Here is a 25,341-nt window from a genome sequence, read left to right on the forward strand (position 1 = left end):
CTCACCTTTATAATAAACTTTAAAAAAAGAAAAACGATTGCTGGTTCAAGTCCTGGCTATTCCACTTCTGAACCAGCTCTCTGCTGATGTCACTGGGAAAGCACTGGAAAATGGCGCAAATTGTTGGGCTCCTGCGTGGAGTTCCAAGGCCCTGCACCCAGAGGGAATTCCAAGCTTCTGGCTTCAGCCTGACTTAACCTTGGCTGTTGTGGCCATTTGGGGAGTGAACCAGCAGGTGGAAAATCTCCTCTCAACCTCTCTATAACTCTTTCAAATAAATAAGTGAATCCTATTAAAAATAAAGATTGGAGATAGCATAATTCTGTCCACCAACATTTTAAGCTGGAACTTCCAACCCCATCCCATGAATCTGTCCAGAAGAGGAACAGCCTGGGGTTGACTCCCCACTCCCAGGCTGGGGGGCTCCCTTGGTGGGGTTTCCGCTTAGTCTCTTCCACTGCAAGGCCCGAAATAGTCTGATGACATCCTTCCAGGATAATAAAATTTCCTTTAAAAAAATATCTTTTTCTAATTTGATTGTAGATGAGAGTCAATGTTTTATAAAATCCTTCTTTACAAAATAAACAGAGAGCCTCAATCCTAGTTCCTCAAATACCGCCCTGTGAGACTGCTGGGCGAACCCACCTCCTATCCCCACTGCCTGATTCAGGGCAGGGAGACATCCCATTGGGTCTGGCAGCTCTGTTCCTTCCATGCCTGTCATCATCCTTCATAACTCACCCTACCCAGCCTCACGCATTTGAGGACTGTTGCGGCCACTCCAGTGAACACCTCCGTGGGGCTGAGGTCAGGGACTCTCCTCTGCCTTCGCTCACTGTGGACTGCCCTACCCTGGAACCCATTCCCAAGGACTTCCCACCTCCCTGCCATGCCTTCTCTCTCCTTGGCTGTCACTTACTGCTGTGGATGGAACTGTCTGTCCATCAGTGATCAGATACTTATGGTGAAAGTCTGATGCGTGTACATGGCATACGCACTGTGACAGCACAGCCCTCGCCGTGGGGCGTGGCCACAGAAAGCCCAGGGCTTAATCTTTCTTTGCTGCCTCCGCTGCGGGGCTCACCCCTGGCGCCTGTCACCTCAGTGTTGGGTCCAGTGCTTTGTCCCTAGCCAGCTCTGGGCTCCTTGGACAGTGAACTGGCCAGAGCCTGCCACAGGTTGGGCTCCTGGCTGCCTGCCCAGCCTCTGTCCTTCAGGAAAAGACGCCATGCCCCAGCCCACCCCAAAGGCCCTCAGGTCCGCTCACATTCCTGCCTGCACTGGCCTCACACACAGCAGGGGGCAGCACAAGCCCCCTTGCTGTCTCAGGAGATCCTAAGCTTCATGCATTTGTCGGGGTCCTTTGCGTGACTGTGGCCTCTGTTGGGGCCCCTCGATTTTGACCTCGCATGTACGGAGCCTCCCCCAGTCAGAGATCTGTAGCTCACAGCTGTGTCCACCTGCTCTCCACTTTCATCCATCTGTCTTCAGACAACCAGCAAGGGCCTCATCCTCACCAGGTCCTTGGGGACAAAGCTGGCCGGGCCCCACGGGTGCTAACTCCCGAGGAGGCCTGACTCGGCAGGGTGGTCCCTCCCACAGCCTGCACCCCCAAAAGCAAGCAGCCTGTGTGGGAGGCAAGTGATCAGACCAGCTTTATTGGCTATAAAGTAACTCCGTCCTCCTTGAGGGGGACAATTAGGGATGGATCATTTGGACGTGGTTGCTGTTGCCCAGGGTTCCAGCTTTCTCTGCAGCACAGTTCTCGACACCTTACTTTGCAAGGCAGGTGCTCCTGGGCAAGGACCAGCTGAGGGGCTGCAACTGGCTCAGAGCCAACACTGAGGGGCCCCAGGGGCCAGGCTGAGCTCAGGAAGAGCTTGTCGCCTACTCGGAGTCATGTCTCTCACAAGAGCTGAGTCACCTGGAGCCCTGCGACAGCCTGCCCAGCAGGGCAGCGGCTGTCAGTCAGCTAAGGGCTGGAGACGGCCACCCTGGGATGGGGGTGGGAAGAGACAGCCGGGACTTCGGACAGTGTCCACACCTGATTGGCCCCACGCAACCGGAAGTCAGGAGAGAAGGCTGAGGGAAAGCTCCACTTGGTGTGCCACGGGCCTCTCTCCGGGAGGCTACTCAGAAACTGGAAGAGACTGCAAGAGACTCCTCCTTCTGGGGAGAGACCTCTGAGACCTTGTTCATCTTGTTGAATGTCTGGCTGATCTCGATGAAGCTCCTGCCTTTGGTCTCGGGGACGATCATGAAGGTGTAGATGGTGGTGAGCAGACAGATGACACCGAAGATGATGAAACTGTATGCACCGAGGCCCGCCTGAGGGGACGGGGCAGTGAGGGCAGTGAGGGGCAGGGAGGGGCAGAGAGGGGCAGTGAGGGGCAGGGAGGGGCAGTGAGGGCAGGGAGGGGCAGTGAGGGGCAGTGAGGGGCAGTGAGGGGCAGTGAGGGGCAGGGAGGGGCAGTGAGGGCAGTGAGGGGCAGAGAGGTGCAGGGAGGGGCAGGGAGGGGCAGTGAGGGGGAGTGAGGGGCAGTGAGGGGCAGGGAGGGGCAGTGAGGGGCAGGGAGGGGCAGGAAGGGGCAGTGAGGAGCCAAGAGGAGCTGGGAGGGGCAGGAAGGAGCTGGCTGCTGGGCTGGCATCGCTCTTGGGGGATCCTGCAGCATGGGGCCCCAGGTCTCACTCACCTGAATGAACGGGAAGACCAGGCCCACAGCAAAGTTGGAGAGCCAGTGGACGCTGCCCCCCACCATGAAGGCAGCTGGCCGCGAGGTCTGTAGGAAGATCTCCGTGATGAGCAGGGCCGGGATGGGGCCTGGGCGGAAAGAGGGGCAGCTGTCTTCCCTGGCCAGGTCACAGACTCCTTGAGACCTGCATTTGCAGCTGCCTGGCCCCAGGAACCACGAGGAGCCTCCCCTGTGATGTCCCTCACAGCATCCATTGGCCTCTGGCCTGGCCTTCCCTCCCCACCCCCACAGCAGAAAGGGGACGAGGACTGGGTGGGGCGGAGCAGTGCCCCCTCGCGGCCTCTGGGAGGTAGTTGGGCCACGAGCGTGCAGGGCTGGCGTGCGAGAGAGCCGGCTGGCCTACGTACTGGGCCCGATGGCATGTCCTATGACGTAGATGATGACGCAGGCAATGCTGAGGTAAGGCATCCAGGAGACCGTGTCCTGGGGGAGAGGAAGAGGGTTCATATCTGCAGCCTCCACCTGCAGGGCCAGGGCTGGAAGGGGGCCGTGGGTGCAGGTTGGGGCTGGCACGGTGAGGCTGGCACAGGTGAGGCTCCCCCTCACCTGCAGGGCCAGTGCGACTGTGATCACGCAGCAGGCAGCGAAGCAGATGGAGAAGCCGAGGAGGAGGAGCAGTCTTCTCCCCAACAGCTCCACGACAAACACCTGCCAAGGGTAGGGGTTGGGGCAGCTCAGGGGAGCCCCTGGGAGGACCGCCCAGGCCGTACCTGCTGCATGCCAAAGGATGTTGGGGGTGGGGAGGGGAAGGCTGGCTACAGCACTGGGCTACAGGTGCCCACCGTCAGGGACTCCCCATCACTTGGCCCAAACCAGGACGCTGGAGGCCGGGTCCTGCTGCTCCAAGGCCAGACTCAACTTCGAAGTGGTTGGGCCTCCCTAGGAGTCCACCCAGCCCTGGACGCTTCGTATCTGCCAATCAGTGGCCTTGGGGGGCAGAGGGAGCTAGGCGCGCTCAGCCTGGCAGCAAGCGAAGCTTCCCGTGGGGCAGAGCCTCCCTCTTGGGGACACTCACGGTACAGATGGTCATCAGTACGTTTACAGCCCCGGTGCCGACCGTCACGTACTGGACGTCATTGCTCTTCACGCCGGCACTCAGGTAGATCTGGTCTGCGTAGTAGTAAATCTGGAAGGGGATGATGGCAGGCGTGGGCTGAGGACCTGGGGGCGCGTCCTGCCGGACACGGCCCTCTGCCCAAGCCCTGCCCTCCGCCCTGGCCCCTCCTGGTCGCCTTGCCCCCGCTCCGCACCGCATTCACTCCCGACAGCTGCTGGCCGCCCATGAGGGCCACGACGGTGATGAGCTGCCAGCGCAGCGCCCGCGTGCTGCACAGCCGCCGCACCGACACGAAGCCCGCGGCCCGCTCGGCCTCGTCCTCCCGTCGGATCTCTTCCAGCTCCTCGTCCACCTCATCCCAGCCACGCAGCCTCTGCAGGGCTGAGGGGGTGCGAGGCAGGGGATGTAGACAAAGGGTTGCAGCGGGCAGGGACCCCTGATCCCCCATCCCGAGAGGTCCACGTTACCCTTCCTGGCGGCCTCCTGGTTCTTCTTCCCGAGCAGCAGGTACCTGGGGCTCTCGGGGAAGTAGGGCAGGGTGAGGAGCTGCAGTGCCGCGGGGATGCCCGTCAGCCCCAGGAGAATGGGCCAACCTGAAAGCAGTGGGCAGCTGAGGGCCGGGCCACCCGCGTGCCAAGGGACACGTTCTCCCCCCAGCACCCAGAGCAGTGCCTGGGAAAAGTGGACACTCGGTGTACCCCTGCCGGATGCTGACCGCATGTGGACAAGGGGGCAGTCCCACCACGGCCACATGCATGCTGGGTCAAGGGCTGCTGTTTCCGGGCTGACCTCACCACACCCGGGCCTGGGCTACCAGGACCACTTGGACTGCACTGGCTAGCACAACCCCACACATGTGGATCTGTAAGCTGTGGGTATCCACACACTGGGCAGCTTCCAAACGGGCGACCGGGTGCCACCACGGTTAACACAGTGTGGCTTCCTTCTGGGATGCTCACAAGCAGGTACCACCCACCACTACCAAAGGGAGGCAAGGCCAGGAAATGACCATGGTTAGTGGCTTCCTGAGGGGCAGGGCAGGGTGGTGGGCACAGCAGAGGGGCACACAGGGGATCAGGGGCTGCATGGTTCTTTCCAGACCTGGGGAATCATTACAGAGGTGTCTGCTTCCTTCTCTTCTGTTTATTTTAAAATCAGAGTGACAGGGAGGGAGGGAGGGCATGAGAGAGATCTGCCACGTGCTGCTTCATCCCCCAAATGGCTCCAACAGCCACAGCTGGGCTAGACCAAAGCCAGGAACCAGAAATTCCATCCGGCTCGCCCATGTGGGCGGCAGGGGCCCACGCTCTGGGCCATCACCCACTGCTTTCCCACCTGCGTTAGCAGGAGCTGAATCCAAGTGGAGCAGCTGGGACCAGAGCCAGTGTTTCTGAAATGAGATGCCAGCGTCGTGAGTAAAGGCTTAAACTGCGGCATCACACTCGCCCGATGTTTGTTTTTTATGTGAATAGACAAATAATCACATTGTTTGGGCTTTTCCTTTGTTTTTACTGGGAAACATACATACCGTCTATATTTTACCGTGAGAGCAGTGACATGGGGCGGGCATCCAACCTGCTGGTTAGGATGCCTGTGGCTCACATCGGAGCCACAGATCCAATGCAAATAGTAAGAGGCAGTGCTGATGGCTCACACAGCTGGGCTCCTGACATCCAAGTGGGAACCTTGACTCCCAGCTCCAGCTATGGCCCAGCCCTAGCCATCGAAGGCATCTGAGGGGTGAACCAGTTGCTGGGAAGTCTCTCTCAATAAATGGGCAGCTCAGGCCCCTGCAGGAGGGGACAGCACCTGCTTCCCGTGGCTGTGCAGCCGCTGGGCTGCTGGGCACCTGTGAGCGGCACTGGTCCAGGCGCCTTTTGTTGACTCTGCTCAGTACTGCAGTGAGGAGCTACCACATTTGATACAAGCAGACACTCAGGAGGCAGAACTTCGATCCCTTGCCCCAAATCACCCATTGTTGGGAACAAAGATGATATTTGAACCTAGCCAGGTTGCAACCCAGCTACTCTTAACCACGTGGCAGACAGACTTCAATCGGAGTGAAGCCTGAGACCTGCCAGATTCCAACTGCCCAAGAGGCACAAACCAAGCGTTTCTAGCCTCTGTGTCCCGCCCGGCCCACACCCTAGCCACAGCTCTCCTGACTGCAGCCTGTCCCTGCTCCATCAGACACAGATGCCATCCACCAACAAGTTCAACCTCCGCCCTGTCCACCACTTCCAGGCTGGATCGGCACCTCATCAGCCCCCTCTTGCCCTCTTGACCCGACCCTTTGTCAGTGCCCTGCACAGTGGACAGCAGGTGTAGGCCTCTCGGCTTCCACACAGGCCATGGTTGTCTGAGCTTGGGGATCTCTTTGTCCCCCAAACTGAAACTTGTCTGGATGGCTGAGGATTCCCGGTGACCAAATCCAGATATCACTGCTGGTCTGAGCCTTCCTCGGCTTCCCAGCAGCCTTCGACAGGCTGCCCTTCCCTCTGCTTCTTCTGGAACCTTCTCTGACTCCACTCCCTCCCGGCCGTCCTGTTTCCTGAGCACCTTTTGTGTGCCAGGGGTCCCAAAGTGAGGAAAGTCCAGCCCTGCACATGCACACACATCTGGAGGGGAGTCCCCACGCACAGCCCAGCGTGCACACGCAGGGTCGTGGCATTCTGTCTCCTCTGCACAGGTCTGCAGTGCTGGGCCCACTGCCCCGCAGGTCAGCCCCTCTGAAGCCCCTCTTCCATCCCGCTGCTGGGGAGCTCCTTGAGACAAAGCGACCTAGCATGCTCCCTGCCAATGCCAGCTCCCGGGAGGGGGGCTGTGGCGCTCAGCACAGGTGGCCTGGCATGCACAGGGGTGTGTGCACAGAGAGGTGTGGTGGTTACTTCAGAGCTAGGCTCAGGCTGCAGGGTCCACATCCTGCACGGGGACTGGGACGAGTTACCCAGTTTTGCTGAGCCTCAGGATATGCACCTGAAGAACGGGTCCAAACACAGCACACGCCTGGCGGGGCAGTGTGGAGGAGTCTGTAAGTAGAGACAGAAGACCCGGCCCCTCGTCCACAGGAAGGAACGCAGTACAAGTTTGGACAGGTGTGCTGGTCAGCGGGTGACTGGTGTGATTGACTGTATGGAGGTTTGGCCAGGCTGCAGCAATGTGGGTCCTCGTTTCCTGTGCCCCTCCTGTGTGTCCGGCCCAGACAGCCTTACGGAAGGAGGAGTCAGGGGCAGAGACGTTCTCAGCCCACCTCGGTGTGTGTGGTGGGGCAGGCACGTGAACCTGACTCTCACTCCTCCCTTTCTGGCCTATGAAAGAGGACAGTTCCAAGGCCTTGGGCAGAGGGCTGGGCACACTGCAGGCTGTCACTGGCCACAGGCTCCTATAGGACAGCCACAGAACAGGCCAGAGACAAAGGACCCCTGCCAGTCAGTCCACCCTCTCCTGAGGCCACCTCACTCCTCTCCTAAGAGGGACGCTTCAGCACCAGCCTGCTGTGTGCCAAGAGCATGCCTGCCTCGTGGGCCTTGGCCGCAGCGGAGTCCCCAGAACAGCCACTCCACCAGACAGAAGGCCACTTGGGCCCCAAAGGCATCGTGTCCCAGGGGCAGCAAGGGACCAGGCAGAAGTTCCGGTTTCAGGAAGACCGTACTCACCTTTTTGGTTGGCAAGGATACTCCGGAGGCCGAAGAGTTGGGCCACGAGGATGCCGATGGTGATGAAGAGCTGCGGCACCACGCCAAGGGCACCCCTCAGGTTCTTGGGGGCCAGTTCCCCCAGGTACATAGGGACCACGTTGGAAGACACACCTGGTGGAGGTGAAGGAAGAGGCGCACTCAGGCTGAGGGAGCCCGGCAGGGACAAGCCGCCTCGCCCAGTGCCCACCCTCCTGAGCAAGCCGCTAGACGACCAACACCCTTGGAGCTCCAGTTCCTCCCAGTTCCACGAGGGGCAAGCAGTGAGGACAGGAAGGCCCCACCAGGGCCCACACCTCACTCCCTCTTGCTGCCCAGGGCCAATCAGGACCCCTGCCAGCCAGCTTTGCAATGGAAGCACAGAAGTGATGTGATGAACTGATGCAGGAGACCGTCAGATGAAACGCAGCTGGAGTGAGATTCACCACCGAGCGCTGGCCTTACTCGCCCCACGCGGAAGGATTGCACTTCCACTTGGCTCCGAGCGATGGCCGACAGGGACTCAACTCCCAAAGCCTGTATATATACCCATCACACTGGAACTGACTGAGAATCGGGGGGACTGCAGCCGACAGGCCTCCGAGGGATCTCCTGTGGACCAGCATTGCTCCACCGGACTCTCCTTAAAGCACCGGAGGCAGGGGCCTTATGGGTTGTTATTAGTCTGAACATCATACACCTGTTCCAGGGTTGAGCTGAGCCCCACAAAGGGAGGTCGGCCTCACCGGGGAATGCCGGGGAAGCTGAGTCTGTGGCAGGCACAGGTCAGAGCTGCTGCTAACAGGAGGCATCGGCCGAGCTTGCTGTGTGGCAGTGGTTTCTGGCTATCTCTGCTCGGTATTTAAGAGACACTGCACGCCCCCAATGCCAAGGCCTTTCTGTCTGCTATCTTTATGGCAGCCCTCTGTGTGTCTCGGCCAGGGACAACGTCCCCCAAGGCCAGAGGCTGCAGGGGGAGGGGAAGTCCTTCCAGAATTTGGGGCCTGGAAGTGCCAGCTCAGACCTCAGCATATCATAACAGGGGGACAACGACCACCTCAAAATGGCAAGGCCATTTTTCTTTTTTCTTTTTTTTTCTTTTTTTTTTTTTTTTTTAGCATAAAGACTGTCTATTTATTTGAAAGGGTCGGGGAGAGATCTTTCCTCTCTTGGCTTATTCCCTAAATGTCTGCAAGAGCTGTGGCTGGGCCAGGCTGATGCCAAGAGCCTGGAACCCTACCAGGTCCCCTAAGCGGGCAGTTAGGGACCTGAGTCCTTGCTGCCTCCTGGGATGGGTAGGAAGCAGGGCAGCAGGACCCTGAACCCAGGCTCTGTGGTGTCGGATGCGGGCACCCAAGCAGCCGCCACCCTGCTTCACCGACATTGGCCCCTGACCACTGCTGCTGTCTGACGGTGGGAAGAGCTGTCACTCCCAGCTCGTCTCATACAGGACATTGTTCCGGAGCTTTCCGATCCGCTTGCTTCTCCAATACATATACAGATAAGCAAGACACAAAAGATTCCCGGGACAGCACTTACTGCACAGGATACAGTCTATTCCATTTTAAAAAAGGAAATACTCCTCAGTAAATTGGTGTCGCCCCGTCCTAGCTGATATCTACAGCTTATGAAACACTGAGATAAACAATGGGACTGGAGGGGACAGTATTGCAGTGTTAGTATTACAGTATTGCACGGCTGCTCCATTTCCAATCCAGCTCTCTGATAAGGCATCTGGAAAAGCAGAGAAAGATGGCCCAAGTGCTAGGTACTCTGCCACCATGTGGGAGACCCAGGTGAAGCTCCTTGCTCCTGGCTTCGACCTGGTCCAGCCCCAGTTGTTGTAGCCACATGGGGAGTAAACCAGCAGATGGAAATCTCTCTGTAACTTTGTCTTTCAAATAAATAAATCTGGGCCTGGCACGGTAACCTAGCGGCTTAAGTTGTTGCCTTGCACATGTCTGGATCCCATATGGGTGCTGGTTTGTGTCCCGGCAGCCCTGCTTCCCATCCAGCTCCTTGCTTGTGCCCTGGGAAAGCAGTTGCGGATGGCCCAAAGCCTTGGAACCCTGTACCTGTATGGGAGACCCGGAAGAAGCTCCTGGTTCCTGGCTTCAGATCTGCTCAAATCTGGCTGTTGTGACTGCTTGGGGAATGAATCAGCAGATGGAAGATCTTCCTCTCTGCCTCTCCTCTTCTCTGTATATCTGACTTTCCAATGAAAATAAATTTTAAAATCTTTAAAATAAATAAATCAATATTTAATAAGGAAAGATGTACTATTTTTAAAAAGAGATGAGAGTCACCGTTTGGTGCTGTCCATACCCCAGCTCCTAGGGCCTGGGTTTGAATCTTGGCTCTTCATCCAAGCTTCCTGTTAACACACCTGATGCATGCGATTGGGTCCCTCCCCCAGACTGCAGGATCCTGACCTCAGTGTGGCCTGGTCCTGGCTGGGTGAGCATCTGGGGAGTGAGCCAGTGGTTAGGAGATTGCTTTGTGAGTCAGTGTCTCTGCCTTTCAGGTGAAGGAAGAGAAGGAGGAGATAGGAAAAGGGGGAGCAGAGGAGGAGAAAGCCGTCTGGATTTAATAGGAAGAACTCTGCGCAACTTGAACCTGTGTATCAGTGTTTAAAGAGCAGCTTCCGGTGCAGGAGACCCCGCAGGGAAGTGGAGTCAGTCACGTGGGCGCCCAGACATGCTGCCCAGGGCACATCTTTGTGCATTGGAGACCGCGGACGGGTGCAGGCCCGGGTCTGCCTCCTCCTTGCAGGTCCTCAACCCCCGGGCACTGGAGAGCCCTGCCTTGCTCACCTGCACAGATGCCCACCAGCAGCCTGGAGACAATGATAAGCTCAAAGGACTTGGCGATCTCGCTGCACCCCATCAAGACGGCGGGCACCACGGAGAAGATGTTGTTGAACAGGAGTGCTCCTTTTCTGCACGGAACAGAGCAGCTGCAGTTGGGCTGGCTGAAGGGGTCATGGTCACCAAATGTCCCCCGCCCCCAGGATCAAGACTGACGCGTGCTCCGCTTCCCGGGACCTGAGAACACCATGGTCAAGGGCACAGCCTGGGGCAGCTACGTTCTGCATGGGAGCCAACAGCAACGATGATCAGCTAGTGTAATCTTGAAACCCAAACTGGGTGAGGAAGTTGGACAAAAAGGACTAGGCTGACCTCGCCTACATGGATGTAGATGCCCAGTCCTAAAGGAAGCATTGCCAGGTTGAATTCAGTGACACGTGTGCAAATCTTTCCGTGCAGCTCATTTTAAAGACTGTGCTGGGGAGATACATGACTATTTCAGGAGAAGCAGCAAAGAGATTTTGACACCATTACAACTTTTTCTTTTTTTTTTTTCCGTTTCAACCATTATGACCTTTAAATGCTTGCATTAACAAAAAGTTAAGTAGAAATACTCGTTCAAGTAGATAAAGGCAATCTGAGTTACGCTGGGAAGAATCTTCCCATCTAAGTCAGGGCCAAGCCCAGGGGAAGACTCGGGCCCTGGAGATCCTGGCAGAAGCCAAGCATGCGTCTCGTGGAGGGGACCTCACTGTGACGCCACCAATGGCCCCACTCGTGACCCAGTCCCTCAACATGGACCCAGGCCTGACCGCTTAGAAAATGAAAATCACGGAAATGGTCACTACCCTGGTCTTGTGGTAAGGATTTCAGTTGCAGGCCTACATTTCACAGGTGTTTGGCCCGGCGGTGAAGATGGCGGCGGCCCATTTTAGAGGACCTGGGTTCAATGCCTGGTTCAGGCTCCCGACTCCAGCTTCCTGCTAATGTGGACCCTGGGAGGCATCAGTGGCAGTTCAAGTGCATGGGTCCTTGCCACCTCTGGGAGAAGCGCTGGATCGAGACCCTGCCTACTGGCTTGGGCATGGCCCAGCTGAGGGAGCCTAGCGATGGGTCCCCATCTCCCCTCACCTGCCAAATCTGTTCACCAAGGGGCCGACCAGAAGGGATCCGATGAAACCTCCGAAGGGGAACATGGACACGGTCACGGACCACAGCAAGGTCAGGGGGAATTCATCGATGAGCTCGCCGGTTCGGTCATAGTAGGTGTCATTGTAGAACTGCCTCATGAGCTGGGGCATGCAACAGAAGAACAGGGTGAGCCAGCTTGGCACATGCTTGGGCCGAAGTCGCTACGGCCCGCCCAGCCCACCCCCAACCCTAGGAGGGCCCTGTCAGGGCAGAGAGTGTTGGGCCCAAGTGAGTGGTAGGTGTTAGGAGGCCTCGGGCAGGCCTCAGCCACAGGGGACACCCCCTGCTCCTCACTGTTGGTGCTCTCTGCCCCGTTAGGCCGTGGGAGCCCCAGGCAGCTCCTGGAGCCAGCCCATTAAGCACACAGCAGGGCCAGGCTCTCCCATGCCCCAGGTGGCAAGCAGCACCTGGGGGACCTGGCTCATCCCCAAGGGTCTGTGCCACGCCCCGAGGGTGCAGCCTGAGGCCCCCGCGGAGTGCCCAGCCCCACCTGGACCTGCTCTCAGCCCACTCCCTGCTGATCGGGGACTCGGAGACAAACCTCGGCAGGGGAGTTGACCACAGACACATTGTACCCATACTGGAAGGAGGACCCGAAGGCAGAGATCAGGGTGGCCAAGGCCAGCACAAGCGTCAGCCTCTGTGGGAGGGAGGGGGAGAATGAGCAGGGGGTTGGGGAGGAAGAGAGCAAAGAATGGGGTTGGGGAAGAGGGGGTTAAGTCAGGATACAATGGCTCCTGGGCTGGAGGGCCCTGGCTTTGCTTCTCCTAGAAATGCAGCACAGTCCAGTGCAGTGGCTTAGCATATTCTTCCACCTGCAGCGCTGGGATACCATATGGGCACTGGTTTGAGTCCCGGCTGTTCCATTCCGATCCAACGCCCTGCCTATGGCCTAGGAAAGCAGCAGAGGATGTGTACCCACATGGAAGACCTGGAGGAAGCTCCTGGCTCCTGGCTTCGGCTTGGTTCAACTCTGGCCATTGCGGCCATTTGGGGAATGAACCAGCAGATGGAGGATCTCCGTTTCTCCTCTCTGTAAATCTGCCTTTCCGATAAAACTAAATAAATCTTTAAAGAACAAACAAACAAACAGAAAAGAAGGCGCTGTAACAGCAATCCTCCAGCCCCTCTCACCTGCCTTAGGGTAGGGTTAGAAGCGGCTTTCTCCGCTGTGACTCTCTTGGCCTCCAGAGCTGCCTCGGTCTTGGCTGTGGGGGTCAGGCTGTGAATGCCCAGAGGGTCCCAGCAGGCCCGGCCTCTGTTCCCCTAGATATGGCTGCAAGTCCCACCCCACCTGCTCCTCGTGGAAGACTGTTCCACCAGCCCCAGTGGATTCCTGACCCTCCCCCGAGGGGCTGCGTGTGCCGGCCACCAGCCAGAGCACATGCACCCAGGCACCATCTCAATAAAAAATGCCACACACAAAAAAAGTGAAAATGATGGGGCTGGCATTGGGTGTTGTGGCAGAGCTGCCTCCCGCTGTAGCCTGCTCCCAAGTGGGTGTGGGTTGGTGTCCCGGCTGCTCCACCTCTGATCCAGCTCCGTGCTTACGGCCTGGGAAAGCAGCGGAGGACGGCCCAAGGGTTTGAGCCCCTGCACCCACGTGGAAGACTCGGATGAAGCTCCTAGTTCCTGGCTGCTGCAGTCATCTGCAGAATAAACCAACTGCCGGAAGACCTCTCAGTCTCTCCCTCTGTCTCTATGATTTTTAGATTAAAAACTTCTTGATTGTGAAAATGTTTCGTTATTTGGTATCACTGGTGGACCTTCCCTAGCCCTGTGCTTTTGCTGCCAGAAGAAGGCCCAGGGATGAAATATTTAAATACAGACGTCGCATGTCCTGTGACACGACCGCCCTTTGGCGTGTGGAGTGCCTCAGTGACAAGTCACGCAGACCTCCTGCGGCAGGTGTATGCACTGCTCCCAGCTACCTTCCTGCTTTCTCCAGCATCAGGGCAGGGACACCCAAGAGCCTCCGCAGGGCTCATGGTCACCACATCTGGCCTACAGTGCAGTCGGCTGCCGGAGGGCCTGGGATGCCAACCACAGAAGCTTGCATGCCAGCACCTGCCTCATCTACAAGGTCACGGTCGTCTTTCACATGTGGCATGTTCTCGCTCACCCCTGCCAGCACCCTTGGGCTAGCGGAGATTTTTAGGGCTTCCTGACTCAAACAGGATCTCCAGAGAGAGCGACGTGAGGCAGCTGGGCAGTGGGAGACACAGCAGCGTCCTTGCCCAGCCCTGGGGCCCACAGAGCTGCGCCTGGAAAGAGCCCTCCAGAGGGCTGACTGCACTGCGCGCTGCTCACACACACACACGCACGCACACACACACACACACGTGCGCGCGGACACTGAATCCCCAACTTATGCACACACATACTCACTGTACACACACAGACACGTGTATACACGGCACCTTTGACTACACATACACACTGCTCACACACATTCACTTACATGTGCACACACTGTGTCCCCACCTGTGCACACACACCATTAGGAGGTGATGGTATCAGCCAGCTTGACTGCAGCCACCATTTCACGACATGTGCATCTATTAAAACGTCATGCTTGGGTCATAAAAACACGATTTTTACATCTCAATGACATCTCAATGAAGCTGCTAAGGGGGGGAAATTGGGTCAGCATTGTGGCATCATGGGTTCAGCTGGTGCATGTGTGTCCCATCCCACACTGGAGAGCTGGTTCGAGTTCCAGATGCTTCATTTCTGGCCCAGGTCCCTGCTAACACTCCTGGAAAAAGCAGCTGATGAGGGCCGAAGTGCCTGGGCCCCTGCCAGTCGTGTGGGAAACCAGGACAGAGCTCCTGGCTTCAGCTTGGCACAGCCCTGGCTGCTGCGGGCATTTGGACAGTGAACGAGGGCTTGGGAGATTTCTCTCTCTTTCAAATAATAAAAGTCTTGAACAAACAAACAGCAGTAGTCTAATGAAAGAAGGTGCTCACAGAGGCCACAAGTTGTCTGCCAGTGTCAAGTGTCCAGATTAGGCAACTCCGTGGAGACAGAGGAGCCTGGGGTCAGAGGACAAGGTACTGCCCACAGATCCTAACGGGACAAGGTTTCTCTGGGGGATTGATGAAAATGCCCTAAATCGGCTGCTCAGCTCTGTGCTGACGTGTTTAAGTGTTTTACAAATTTGCTAAGGACCAAAGATAGCATGCGCACCTGCTCCCCACCTCACAATGCTTTTAGGTTCTGACGTCACTGATCTTGGACCTTTCCTGGGCCGGCGGACTGCTGCGCGACATCTCCCAGCGTGCTGCGCAGCAGCCATGGACGACGCTCGGTGGGCCTCCCGCACCGTGGTGCACTAAGGCAGGATGCATGGGCAGTTAGGTGTCCTGGACACATTTTCAATTTAGGATGTGTTTACGAGGCTGTAACCTCACAGGCAGCCCCGCGGCACCTGTGTGCAAGGTGTGCAGAGGAGTGTGCTTGCCAGTGCTGCTCCACCCAGTGCCTTTGTGTGCAGGTGTATTGCAAGCCCCTCAGTCTATAATGCAGCACTCCTAGCCGCAGGTCCTGCGCTGTACCCTTCACCTGCAGACCGTGAGCATCCTGCTTAATGGAGGCTCTGCCCACCTCTGACCAGCACCTGCAGCCCTGGCACCCAGCACCCCTGGCCCACCCACAGCCCCCGGCACCCAGCACCCCTGACCTACCCATAGCCCCCGGCATCTAGCACCCCTGACCAGCACCTGCAGCCAGCCCCTGGCATCCAGCACCCCTGACCAGCACCTGCAGCCCCCGGCACCCAGCACCCCTGACCCACCCGCAGCCCCTGGCACCCAGCACCCCTGACCAGCACCTGCAGCCAGCCCACGGCATCCAGCACCCCTGACCAGCACCTGCATTCCCCAGCGTCCAGCACCCCTGACCCACCCGCAGCCCCCGGCTTCCAGCACCCCTAAATCACCTGCAGCCCTGGCACCCAGCACCCCTGACCAGCACCTGCAGCCCCCGGCGTCCAGCACCCCTGACCCACCCGCAGCCCCTGGCACCCAGCACCCCTGACCAGCACCTGCAGCCAGCCCATGGCACCTAGCACCCCTGACCAGCACCTGCAGCCCCTGGCACCCCTGACCCACCCGCAGCCCCCGGCACCCAGCACCCCTGACCTACCCGCAGCCCTGGCACCCAGCACCCTTGACCAGCACCCGCAGCCCCTGGCACCCAGCACCCCTGACCCACCCGCAGCCCTGGCACCCAGCACCCCTGACCAGCACCCGCAGCCCCCGGCGTCCAGCATCCCTGACGAGCTCCCGCAGCCCCGGCACCCAGCACCCCTGACCTACCCATAGCCCCCGGCACCCAGCACCCCTGACCTACCCATAGCCCCCGGCATCCAGCACCCCTGACCAGCACCTGCAGCCCCCGGCATCCAGCACCCCTGACCCACCCGCAGCCCCCGGCATCCAGCACCCATGACCCACCTGCAGCCCCTGGCACCCAGCACCCCTGACCAGCACCTGCAGCCCCCAGCCCCCAGCACCCCTGACCCACCCGCAGCCCACGGCACCCAGCACCCCTGACCCACCTGCAGCCCCCAGCACCCAGCACTCCTGATTCACCTGCAGCCCCCGGGCACCCAGCACCCCTGACCAGCACCTGCAGCCCACGGCACCCAGCACCCCTGACCCACCCGCAGCCCCGGCACTCCTGACCCACCCACAGCCCCCGGGCACCCAGCACCCCGACCGTGAGCTCTGCCTTTTCAGCTTCCAGGTGCAGCTGAGCTGCGGCAGGATGTGGTTCCTGCACCTGGCTCATGTTCCTTAGGTTCATCCATGTTACACAAACCACGAGGGCTCCTTCTATTTCAAGCGTGATGGCTCACACGCTGTAAGTTGAGCTGAGACTACATGGTGTGTGTTATCTTCTCAATGAACAATCTTGTAAGAGGCACACAAAAAGACGAGGACGCCAGTTCTCTTCCTGCCTTCTTCCCTCCTACACCCCCTCCCTCTTTCTTCCTAGTCTTAAATTTCTAGGAGGAGAAAAAGGGAGGGGGGATGGGAAGTGGGTTTGCTGCTGGGCTGGGTTAGGGTATGAGGGAGAGGAATGGGCTGAAGACAAGGTGCAGCTCTCTGACCAGGCTGCTGAGAAGCCCTTGGAGCAGCGAGCCGCGGCCAGGAGTGGACTCGGCTCAGGGGCCCAGGGCGCTGCCCTCATCGTGGGTGGCAGTTTTCAGAGAAGCCAGACATCACATCCCTCCGACCCTCTGGGAACTGCCTTCCTCCTGCAGGTGTTTGAATGTTGCTTGTTATTTGAAAGGCAAAGCAAGAGAAAGAGAGATCCTTCATCCATAGATTCACTTGCACAATGGCCAGGACAGAGCCAGGCCAAAGTCAGGAGCCGGCCTTCCATCGTGGCCTCCCGCACGGGTGGCAGAGGCCCTGGGGCCCCACCTGCTGCCTCCCAAGGTGCCCATTTAGCAGGAAGCTGGACCGGAAGCAGAGAAGCTGGGATGCTAACCGGGCACATGGGATGCAGACGCCCCGGGGGCTGGCTTCACCCGCAGCACTAGGCTTCTTGTTTTTCCTATTTGGAGGAGAGCATTTCAAGACTTCGGCGGAACAGCCGCTCTCGCTGCTGAGCCTGGGTGTGGCTCAGGGACACAGGAAAGAGGCCCCACCCAAACCATCTCCCCAAGACACCTGGTCAGCTGGCTGACGCAGAGGCCAGCTCATCCATGGACTCCCATGAGGGCCTGAGGACTTCAGCCGGGAAGCTCCCTATCCCTGAAACTAAGCTCACCCACCGAGTGGTGCAGGCACTGCAGGACAATCAATTCTTAATGTTTAATGCATATCTTTTTTTTTTTTTTGGACTTCATCCAATAATTCTTCTGCATCAAATACGTTGCTGTGTTTTTTTTTTTTTTTTCCCCTAACCCACATCATCTTTTTCTTTCAGACACTGAGTTCTGGGTGCACATCCCATAGACACTGCAAGAACAAAGGCCAGCAAAGGCCATTGGCCACCGTGGGCAGGCCTGGACCTGACCCACCACCCAGTACCCTTGCCTGCAGTGCCCCCGGACTCTGGAGCCCCACCTCGACCCCCCGTTTTCCTTGGCCCCTAAATCCTCCATGGCTCCTCACAGGAGTCTCCCAGGTTGTCATAAATTACTTGGGCTGTTCTACGGAGCCTTCTGCTTGGTGCCGCCTATGCTCTGGCTTTCTTCCCAAAGGTAGGTTGACCCATCTCTGCTTTGAGCCGACCTGGGTTGCCAGTGGGAGGCCTCCCGCCCCAGGCTGGGCTGGCATCAGTCCTTGGCCTCCTTGTGCAGCTCAATCACCACACAAGGCTTCTCCCACGCACGGTTCAGCCCTGGGTGGGGTGGGGAGCAGAGGGGGACATTTCCCTTCCTTTCTGACGCCAAACCTAGGGGACACTTCAGGCCTCCTGTGGTCCCCCAAACAACCAAGTCCTCATGAGCCCCGTTGCTTTTCTGTCAAACAGAAGTGACGGCGCTTGACTTGTCTAACAGTTTCTCACTTGTGAAAAGCAAGGGAGATGACCCCAGGGAAGATGCTTAGTAACTTCAAAAGCAGCGATGCTCCACTGGGGCCTTCTTGAAGAATCTGTCACACCTGGGGGAATGGGGCTACTGGTGTGGGCTCAGGTTGCTGAACACATCACACACACATAACAAAGAGTTATCCAGTGCCAAGAGTCCAGAGCACCGAGGCGGAAAAACCCAACCATCAGGGTGGGTGGGGGGAGAAGGCACTGCATGCCAGGTGCGCCACATGTATGGTCTTACTGCTCTTAATCCTCTGAGCTGGTTTGGCTGCTATTCCCATTCACAGATGGAGACACCCAGCGCTCAAAGTTAGGATGGAGCAGGAGTGACCCTCCTAGGTCTTCACCACCCAAATCGATGCCTCACCTTGGGGCTGGCAGGGCCAGTGTCCAGCATATCTATGGTAAACATGGCCCGTCCCTGCCTGAATCAAAGTTGTTTTGCACATGAACTACCCTTCCCCATTACAAACAGAAGCTGAAGGTGCCGTTATGAATGAAACACAAATCCCCTCCAAGGGTTAGCCCCAGGTGTCCCCGCCTGTCCTTGTGTATGTTCCTGAATCAAGGCGCTCTCACAGTAGACTACGATTGCATGGGAGGGGTGGTGGGAGGGCACAGAAACCTTTTTCTCTAAAAGGCAGGGACCTCAGCGACAGCTTCGAGCTCAATTCAAATCTGACGCCTTCTGCGGGATTCTCCTCTTTCCCTCCAAACTGCTAGGTTATCTGCCTGGAATGCTCGTTAAAATGTAACTGAGACCCAAGGGAAACAGCCCAACATCTCCCCAAGGACTTGGAAGGGTTCTGTGAGCTGTGCCTTGGCTCCTGGAACGGCTCTGCCCCCCGTGCAAGCACTGGGGTACCAAGCCCTCCTCCAGGTCTCTGCTTTGGCTGTGGGTCTGTCTTCCCTCGGGGAGCACTGATGGGAGAGCACCCCTGCTGGCCCCCTCCAAGGGGCCCCCACCCCTCGGAGTCCCAGAGTTGCTGACCAGGAGCTGCAGCCACTCACCCCTTCTCTCTTCTTCTTGGGGCCCTCTTGCTCCATCTCTGCTCTGGAAGAGCCGCAGGCTTGCCCACCTCCTCCAAGTGACACATGCGCTGCCAGGTGAGAGAAAGCGAGCTGGCTGCACTTTGGCCGTGCCAAGGAGCAACCAATAGCGTTTTTACTGCCAACCCCAGTCAGAATAACCCTTTCAGGAACCTGGGGCGGAGAGGGTGGGGGACCCGGGTGGGGGCGTTGGGCCTCTTCTCACTTTTGCTTTGAAATGCAGTGTCTGGGTTTGGCTCAGAGAGCCGGTGTCACCTGATGGTGGGCAGTCTGTGGCACCTCTTTCCGGTTCACAGCCTCCACCGGTCAGCGGTCAGCTTCGTGGGGAGGGACTGGAAGGGCTGTTTCTGGAAGGAACACAGGGAAGGCACCAGCTGTCGTCTCTCATCCGCACCACAAAAGCTCGTGAAAGCCTACTACACGCGATCCCCGCCCGGAAGCCTGCAGCCAGCCGTGCCTGCCTAATGCGGATTTCACTTCCCTTTTAAAGGAGCTGGTCTTTCCTGCGCATTTATCGCTGCTGAACCCCTCTGTGGCCAGAGCAAGGAAAGCAAGTCCCAGCTGCTGGCCCAGGTCTGGTCACTGCCTGCCCCAGGGTGGTCAGCACACACTCAGCCAGCACTGGGCATGAAGTCCAAACGGCCAAAATCCAAAGCCCATCAGCCCTGCAGCGTTTCACCTTCCAGGGGACAAACTCCTGGCTTTATTGGCCATGGCACAAAGCCACTGAACTTACCCTTTTCATCCTCTGGTTCATCTTCTGAACAGTTCCTGGGAACCCATGAGGTGCTGGGCACCGTCTCTGGCATTTGCAGCAAGGTGAGCAGGGCTCCTTGGCATGGGTGACATGAAGGGGCGTGTGTGCGTGTGCGTGTGCGTGTGTGTTCGCGTGTGTGTCGAGGTTCCCCACGGAGGCACTGGGCGTTTCCTCTCACCAATTTCACTTACCTTCTCGTCCTTTCTGTGTCGCAGGCATGGCAAGAGCGGAAGGTTCCAGTTATTTTCAAAGAGCGGAAAGCTTCTCCAAAGACAATGCACTTTCATTGGGGAGAGGTAAACAGCGACCACTGGGGACTGAAGGCGGCGCCATCCAACCAGACATGGCGGAGTTAGCTATCGTCGTCCCGCCTAGCGGGGACGTCAGGGGACCGGCTTCTGCGCGCGGAGGGGACCGAACCCTGCGGGGAGTGGCTGAGGCCGCCCCAGCTGCGGCGGGGAAGGGGCGGTGGTGCAGCCCGCAGCCCACAAGCGATCATTCATCCGCGGAGTCGAGGGCCGCCGTACCTGCTTTCTGCGGTTTGCGGGGCGTTGCGGGCACCACGCGGGGTCACCAACGCTCGCCTGTGGCTCTCAGGGCAGCCTGGGTGCACGCGGGGCAGGAGGGGGAGAGCAGGGCGTGGAGGCCGCCAGGGCCTGGGAAGGCCGAGGGGCTGCGGGCAGGGCCGTGCTGGGCCGTGCTGGGCCGTGCTGGGCCGCCGAGGAGACCGCTGCCACAAGGCCTCCGAGACAAGGCCTGAATTGAGGCTTGAGGGAGGCCGCCAGGGTGTGGGGTGGGCCAGCCTGGGGCGCTGTGGAGAGTGAAGCTACAAAGCCAGCATGGTACCATCCGGCGGGGCAATGAGGGAGGCTGCTGGAAGGCAGTGGCAACTGGGAGGCCACCAGGGTGCGGGGCTATGGAGCTATGGCCCTCGCCCCCGTGTGGGTGGCAGCATGCAGCTGGCTCCCAGTCCATTTGGCTCCTACGCGCTGGGTCTGGGGACCCTGGGACTGGCCCTCTCTGGTCCTCTGGACCTCACTCACTTGAGTCCTCCGTGGCCACCATTAGGCCAGTTGAGGCGTTGACCAGACTCCTGGCCTCAGGCTGGCCTCAGGGGGCGGCCTGAACTCGCCCACGGCAGGTGGACTCTTTCGTTTGCAGTCTCCAGTGTTTGTTCCAGAGGGAACGGTGACCATGGGCAGGCTGGCTGCTGGGCCTGCCCCTGACACCGTGTTGGTTGGGGCTGTTTTCTCTTTGCAGTTGACAGCCACCATAACGAGCAGCACTGGTTATTAACCAAAGGCCTTTTGGCCATTTGCAGATAGCAGGCTGGGGCGTGTCTGAGGAACGTGTACTAATATTTTCAAGGAACTGATCTGTGAGCTGAATGGGGCATCTGATAAAAAGCCCAAGAAAAACTTTTAAAGGGAAAGCGGATCATCAGGCCATCCCTGGTGCTGGCTCCCGACCACCTGCCCCAACTTTCTTGTTGTGTAGATTTGATTCATCATGGGGAGATTGTATTAGGGTTTTTGCACTGATGGGAAGGTTCCAAAGAGAGCCAATCCCCCCCCCCCCTTTTTCCTCTCTAGTCTCTCTCTTTTTAAAAAATTTATTTTTGATATTATTTATAGTTGAGAGGGATGGGGTCAGGTATGGAGAAAGGTAGGGAAGACACATGTTCTAATTTTTTTTCCTCCTGTGTCCATAGGGGAGGAAGGGGGAGAGGGCCGCTCCTTGCTGTTATACCACATCAACACCTGGGGATGGGGATGGTCCTTTGATGACGCCTCAGAGACCCTGATGTGGGGAAGAGCGTTCCAAGGGTGCTACTTGGGTGGTTTTGAAAGTTCTGAGAAGTTGTTGCTTTCATTGCTCTAGGGTTGATAAAATCTTTCCAAGGTCTACTGGTTGACAAAGTCCACTTTAGTACACAGAGCCAGGAACATGCTGCTGGCTTGGCCAGGAGAATTGTTCAGCCTGTTCTGCTTTCCATCCTCTGATAAGGCGGTTTACATCCCCTGTCCAGCCTTGTCTCCCGTGTGCACTGGACATGCTGTCCACTGCCAGGCATCAATCTCCTACAAGGTGCAGTCCCAATAGATGCACCCCAAGACTGACCACACATCCTGTGATTTTCCCCTGTGGCCAGGGTCTGAGTCCAGCAGCCTAGCTGGGAGTCCACCAAGAAACCTCACCTGGGGTTTCTCAAACTTGACTCTTGCGTGTGCCAGTTTGTGTAGGAAAGGTGTGGTCTGTCGGCTGCACCAGCCAACGCGCACACTGCTGGATGCAGCTGTCTGGACAGTTTCACTTCAGCTCCGTATCTCACATAAGCCAGTGGGCGCTGCAGTCCAGGCCAGAAATCCTGCCACAAACCTGGTCCTCACACATACCAGCAGGTGCCACGGTCTAGTTGTGGCGGTCCCCAATAACCCTTGCCAGGTCCAGTTTTGTGTGTGAGCATCTGCTGCGGCCTAGCCCAGCTCAGCCCTGCAGCTTAGCTCAGCCTGACCAACCCCCAGACCCGGCCCTCACATATTTTGACAGCTATCAGCCGCTTTGTCCAGTCTGGTCTGCCCCCAGCCCTGGCTCCTGTGCTTACCAGTGGTAGGTACAGCTTGGCAAGAAAGTACCCACAGTTCTGCCAGGCATGTTCCCAGCCCTGGATCTTGCACCCACCAGGAAAATATGGCAGTCTAGCCTGAAATAACTTGCACCCAGTCCCAACACCTGCCAGCTGGTGCTGCAGCCTAATCCAGCTAGCCCATAGCCATTCTGGCTCTCATGTGTACCAATGGGTACAGCAGCCTAGGCTGTAATGCTAACCAGTTTACATTAGGGCCAGGACTGGGGGCTGACTGGGCTGGGCTAGGTTGTCATATCCACCAGCATGAGCAGGAATTGAAGGCAAGTCAAGCTGCAACACCCTCCAGTAAACGCTGAGGTGAGGTGGCCCATGCCGGACTGTACCACAACATCCACCAGCACAGTAAGACCCTGGGTGGGGAGAGGGTCGCAAGCTTAGTTGAGGGGGAAGCAGGAGCTCCCCTGCTGGGACATTGCTCCTGCTGGTGAGCGTGAGAGCTGGGACTGGGGGCAGACCAGGCTGGGCATGGCTACAACAGCAGTAGGCTACGTGTGAACTGGGTTAGGGGGAGAGCCAGGCTGGGCTAAGCAACCATACCCACTGGTGTATACACGCGCCAGAGTATGTGCAGGCTAGTTGGGCTTTGCCACAGAAAATGCTGGGAATGGGGGCAGGGACTATCAAGCTAGACTGCAGAACCACTTAGAAAGTGCAAGATCTGGGGCTAGGAGTGGGCCCAGTGGGGCAACTGTGGGCACCTCTCTATGGGCTGCAACTCCCAGTGGTGAACATGAGAACCAGGGCTTGGAGCAGGCTTGGCTGGACAGGTAGTAGCACCCGTCAGCTTAAGTGTGGGCTGAATGGTAAGGTGGGTTGCAGCACCCATTGGTGTACACAAAAGCCAAATGGGAAGCGGTACCAACTGGATTAGTCTGCTGCCCATAGTGGCAAGCACAGGAACCAGGGCTCGGGATGGACCTAGAGGGAATTCTTGGGGGTTGCTTTGACTAGGCTGCAGCTCCTTCTGGTGTGAGGGCTGAGTGTGTGGTGGGCAGGGTTGGCTGGGCTGCAGCATCCATTGGTCTGCACTGATGTGGCTGGAGACGGAACTGACCCAACAACTGCATCCACCAGTGTGGGTATAGGCTGATGTGGGTGACTGGCAGAGCTGGACCCCACACTGGCTGGTATACACTGAAGTCAGGTTGGGGTCATCTCTGGCAAGGTTCCTTTGGGGATCCCACTGGCCTCAGAACTCCAACCGTGGGGAGAATCACAGGATCTGAGATCTGATTGTGGAGTACACGTGTCAGAACTAGGCCCCCTCAGTTGCTGCAGCTGAGGCAGTGGATGACACGCCCAGTGCACATGGGGGGTGTGGCAGTTCATGGGGGCCTGCAGAGGACACCAACTACCATGGCATAGGACACAGGGGAGAATGCACTGGACAGCTCTCCCAGCCAAGCATTGACAGCAAGTATCTGGGTGAGTAAAGACTCTAAGGTGGACTGTGGCAGCCAGTGCACCTCGGAAAGATTTCCTCATCCTTGGAGCGACAAAATCAACAATCAGAAACTACAAAAATGACTTACGCAGTACCCTCGGAACACACTCCACATCGGGGACCCTGGGTGGCCGTCCCCCACCCTGGATACGGATGTGGTTAGTATGCTGGGTGTGGCTGTCGCCCCATTTCTCCTTCCTTCCCCCAGATACAGGGAGAGGAAAGTTGGAAGCAATTATCTCATCCACTTTCCCTATTGCTTTCCCACCTAATCAGTGGTCCACATGGGCATTCATCCCTCTCAATTACGTAAACATCATCAAAATTAAAATTTAAAAAATTAATTGGTGACCATTAAAGATACATTCATTCATATGCATCCTTGTAATTTTTTAAATATTTATTTTTATTGGAAAGGCAGATATACAGAGAGGAGGAAAGGCAGAGAGGAAGATCTCTCCATCTGCTGGTTCACTCTCCAAGTGGCTGCAATGGCTGGAGCTGAGCCAATCCAGAGCCAGGAGCCAGGAGCTTCTTTTGGGTTTCCCATGCAGGTGCAGGGTCCCAAGGCTTTGGGCCATCCTTGAGTGCTTTCCTAGGCAACAGGCAGGGAGCTGGATGGGAGGCAGGGCTGCTGGGACAGGACCCACTGCCCAATATGGGATCCCAGCATGTGCAAGGTGAGGATTTTAGCCACTAGGCTACTGCACCAGGTTCACATCCATGTAATTTTAAAAGATGTGCTTATTTGAAAGGCAGGGCAACAGAGTGAGGGAATGAGCGGGGAATAGATGTCTACCCACTAGTTCATTCTGCAAGTGGCTGAAGCTAGGAGCCTGGAACTCCACCCAGGTGTGCCATGTGGATGGCAGGGGTCCAGTACCTGGACCATCGCTTCCACTCCCAAGTGCATTAGCAGGGAGCTAGTTTGGAAGCAGAATAGCCAGGACTCAGACTAACACTGCAGTGTGGGGATGCCAGATAGCAGCCACAATGCAGGCTCCCCGTGGCGGATTCTCACTGATGGGGCTGGTTCTGAGGGCTGAGCGGTTAGAGTTGGTTGTGTAAGCATCCTAAAGGTATGTGCAGACTCGGTCTAAGCTGCAACGCCAGTTCCGCGGGGTGGAGTCATTTGCTCCATCTGATGTTGAGGGTAATGGTGTAGGCTAGCCATGGCTGCAGGTCGTTTTAACTGATAAGGGCCTGTGGCAGATGTCCCATTTTGATGAAATGTCACTGTCCTGCAGCTGACCAGCCCGCAGCTCTTAGGATGAAGGAGGCCCCCAGCGGGTGGGTGCTCTCACACACACCAGGGGGGATTAGCCTCTTTTATCAGGGCCAGGTTTGTTTTGTTTGCACTTACAGAGTCGCACGGGATTCCTGGTGTGCGCCATTTGCCTCCCTTC

General features: G+C 57.6%; 1 protein-coding gene across 1 annotated transcript; it reads right to left on the reverse strand.

The window, feature by feature from the left end:
* Positions 1-2,086: 2,086 nt before the first annotated feature.
* SLC2A5 (solute carrier family 2 member 5) lies at positions 2,087-19,081 on the reverse strand. The gene is made up of 12 exons (XM_040987660.1): positions 19,046-19,081; positions 12,024-12,122; positions 11,423-11,583; positions 10,298-10,422; positions 7,467-7,619; positions 4,278-4,403; positions 4,004-4,191; positions 3,769-3,879; positions 3,300-3,401; positions 3,101-3,176; positions 2,694-2,821; positions 2,087-2,328 (listed from the first exon to the last, which is right to left on the reverse strand). The coding sequence occupies exons 1-12, from the start codon at positions 19,079-19,081 to the stop codon at positions 2,134-2,136; spliced, it is 1,500 nt and encodes a 499-aa protein (XP_040843594.1). The 3' UTR covers positions 2,087-2,133.
* Positions 19,082-25,341: the final 6,260 nt, after the last annotated feature.

The sequence above is a fragment of the Ochotona curzoniae genome, unplaced genomic scaffold, assembly GCF_017591425.1.
Source record: "Ochotona curzoniae isolate NIBS_2020 unplaced genomic scaffold, NIBS_Ocur_1.0 contig_4792, whole genome shotgun sequence".
Classification (NCBI taxonomy): domain Eukaryota; kingdom Metazoa; phylum Chordata; class Mammalia; order Lagomorpha; family Ochotonidae; genus Ochotona; species Ochotona curzoniae.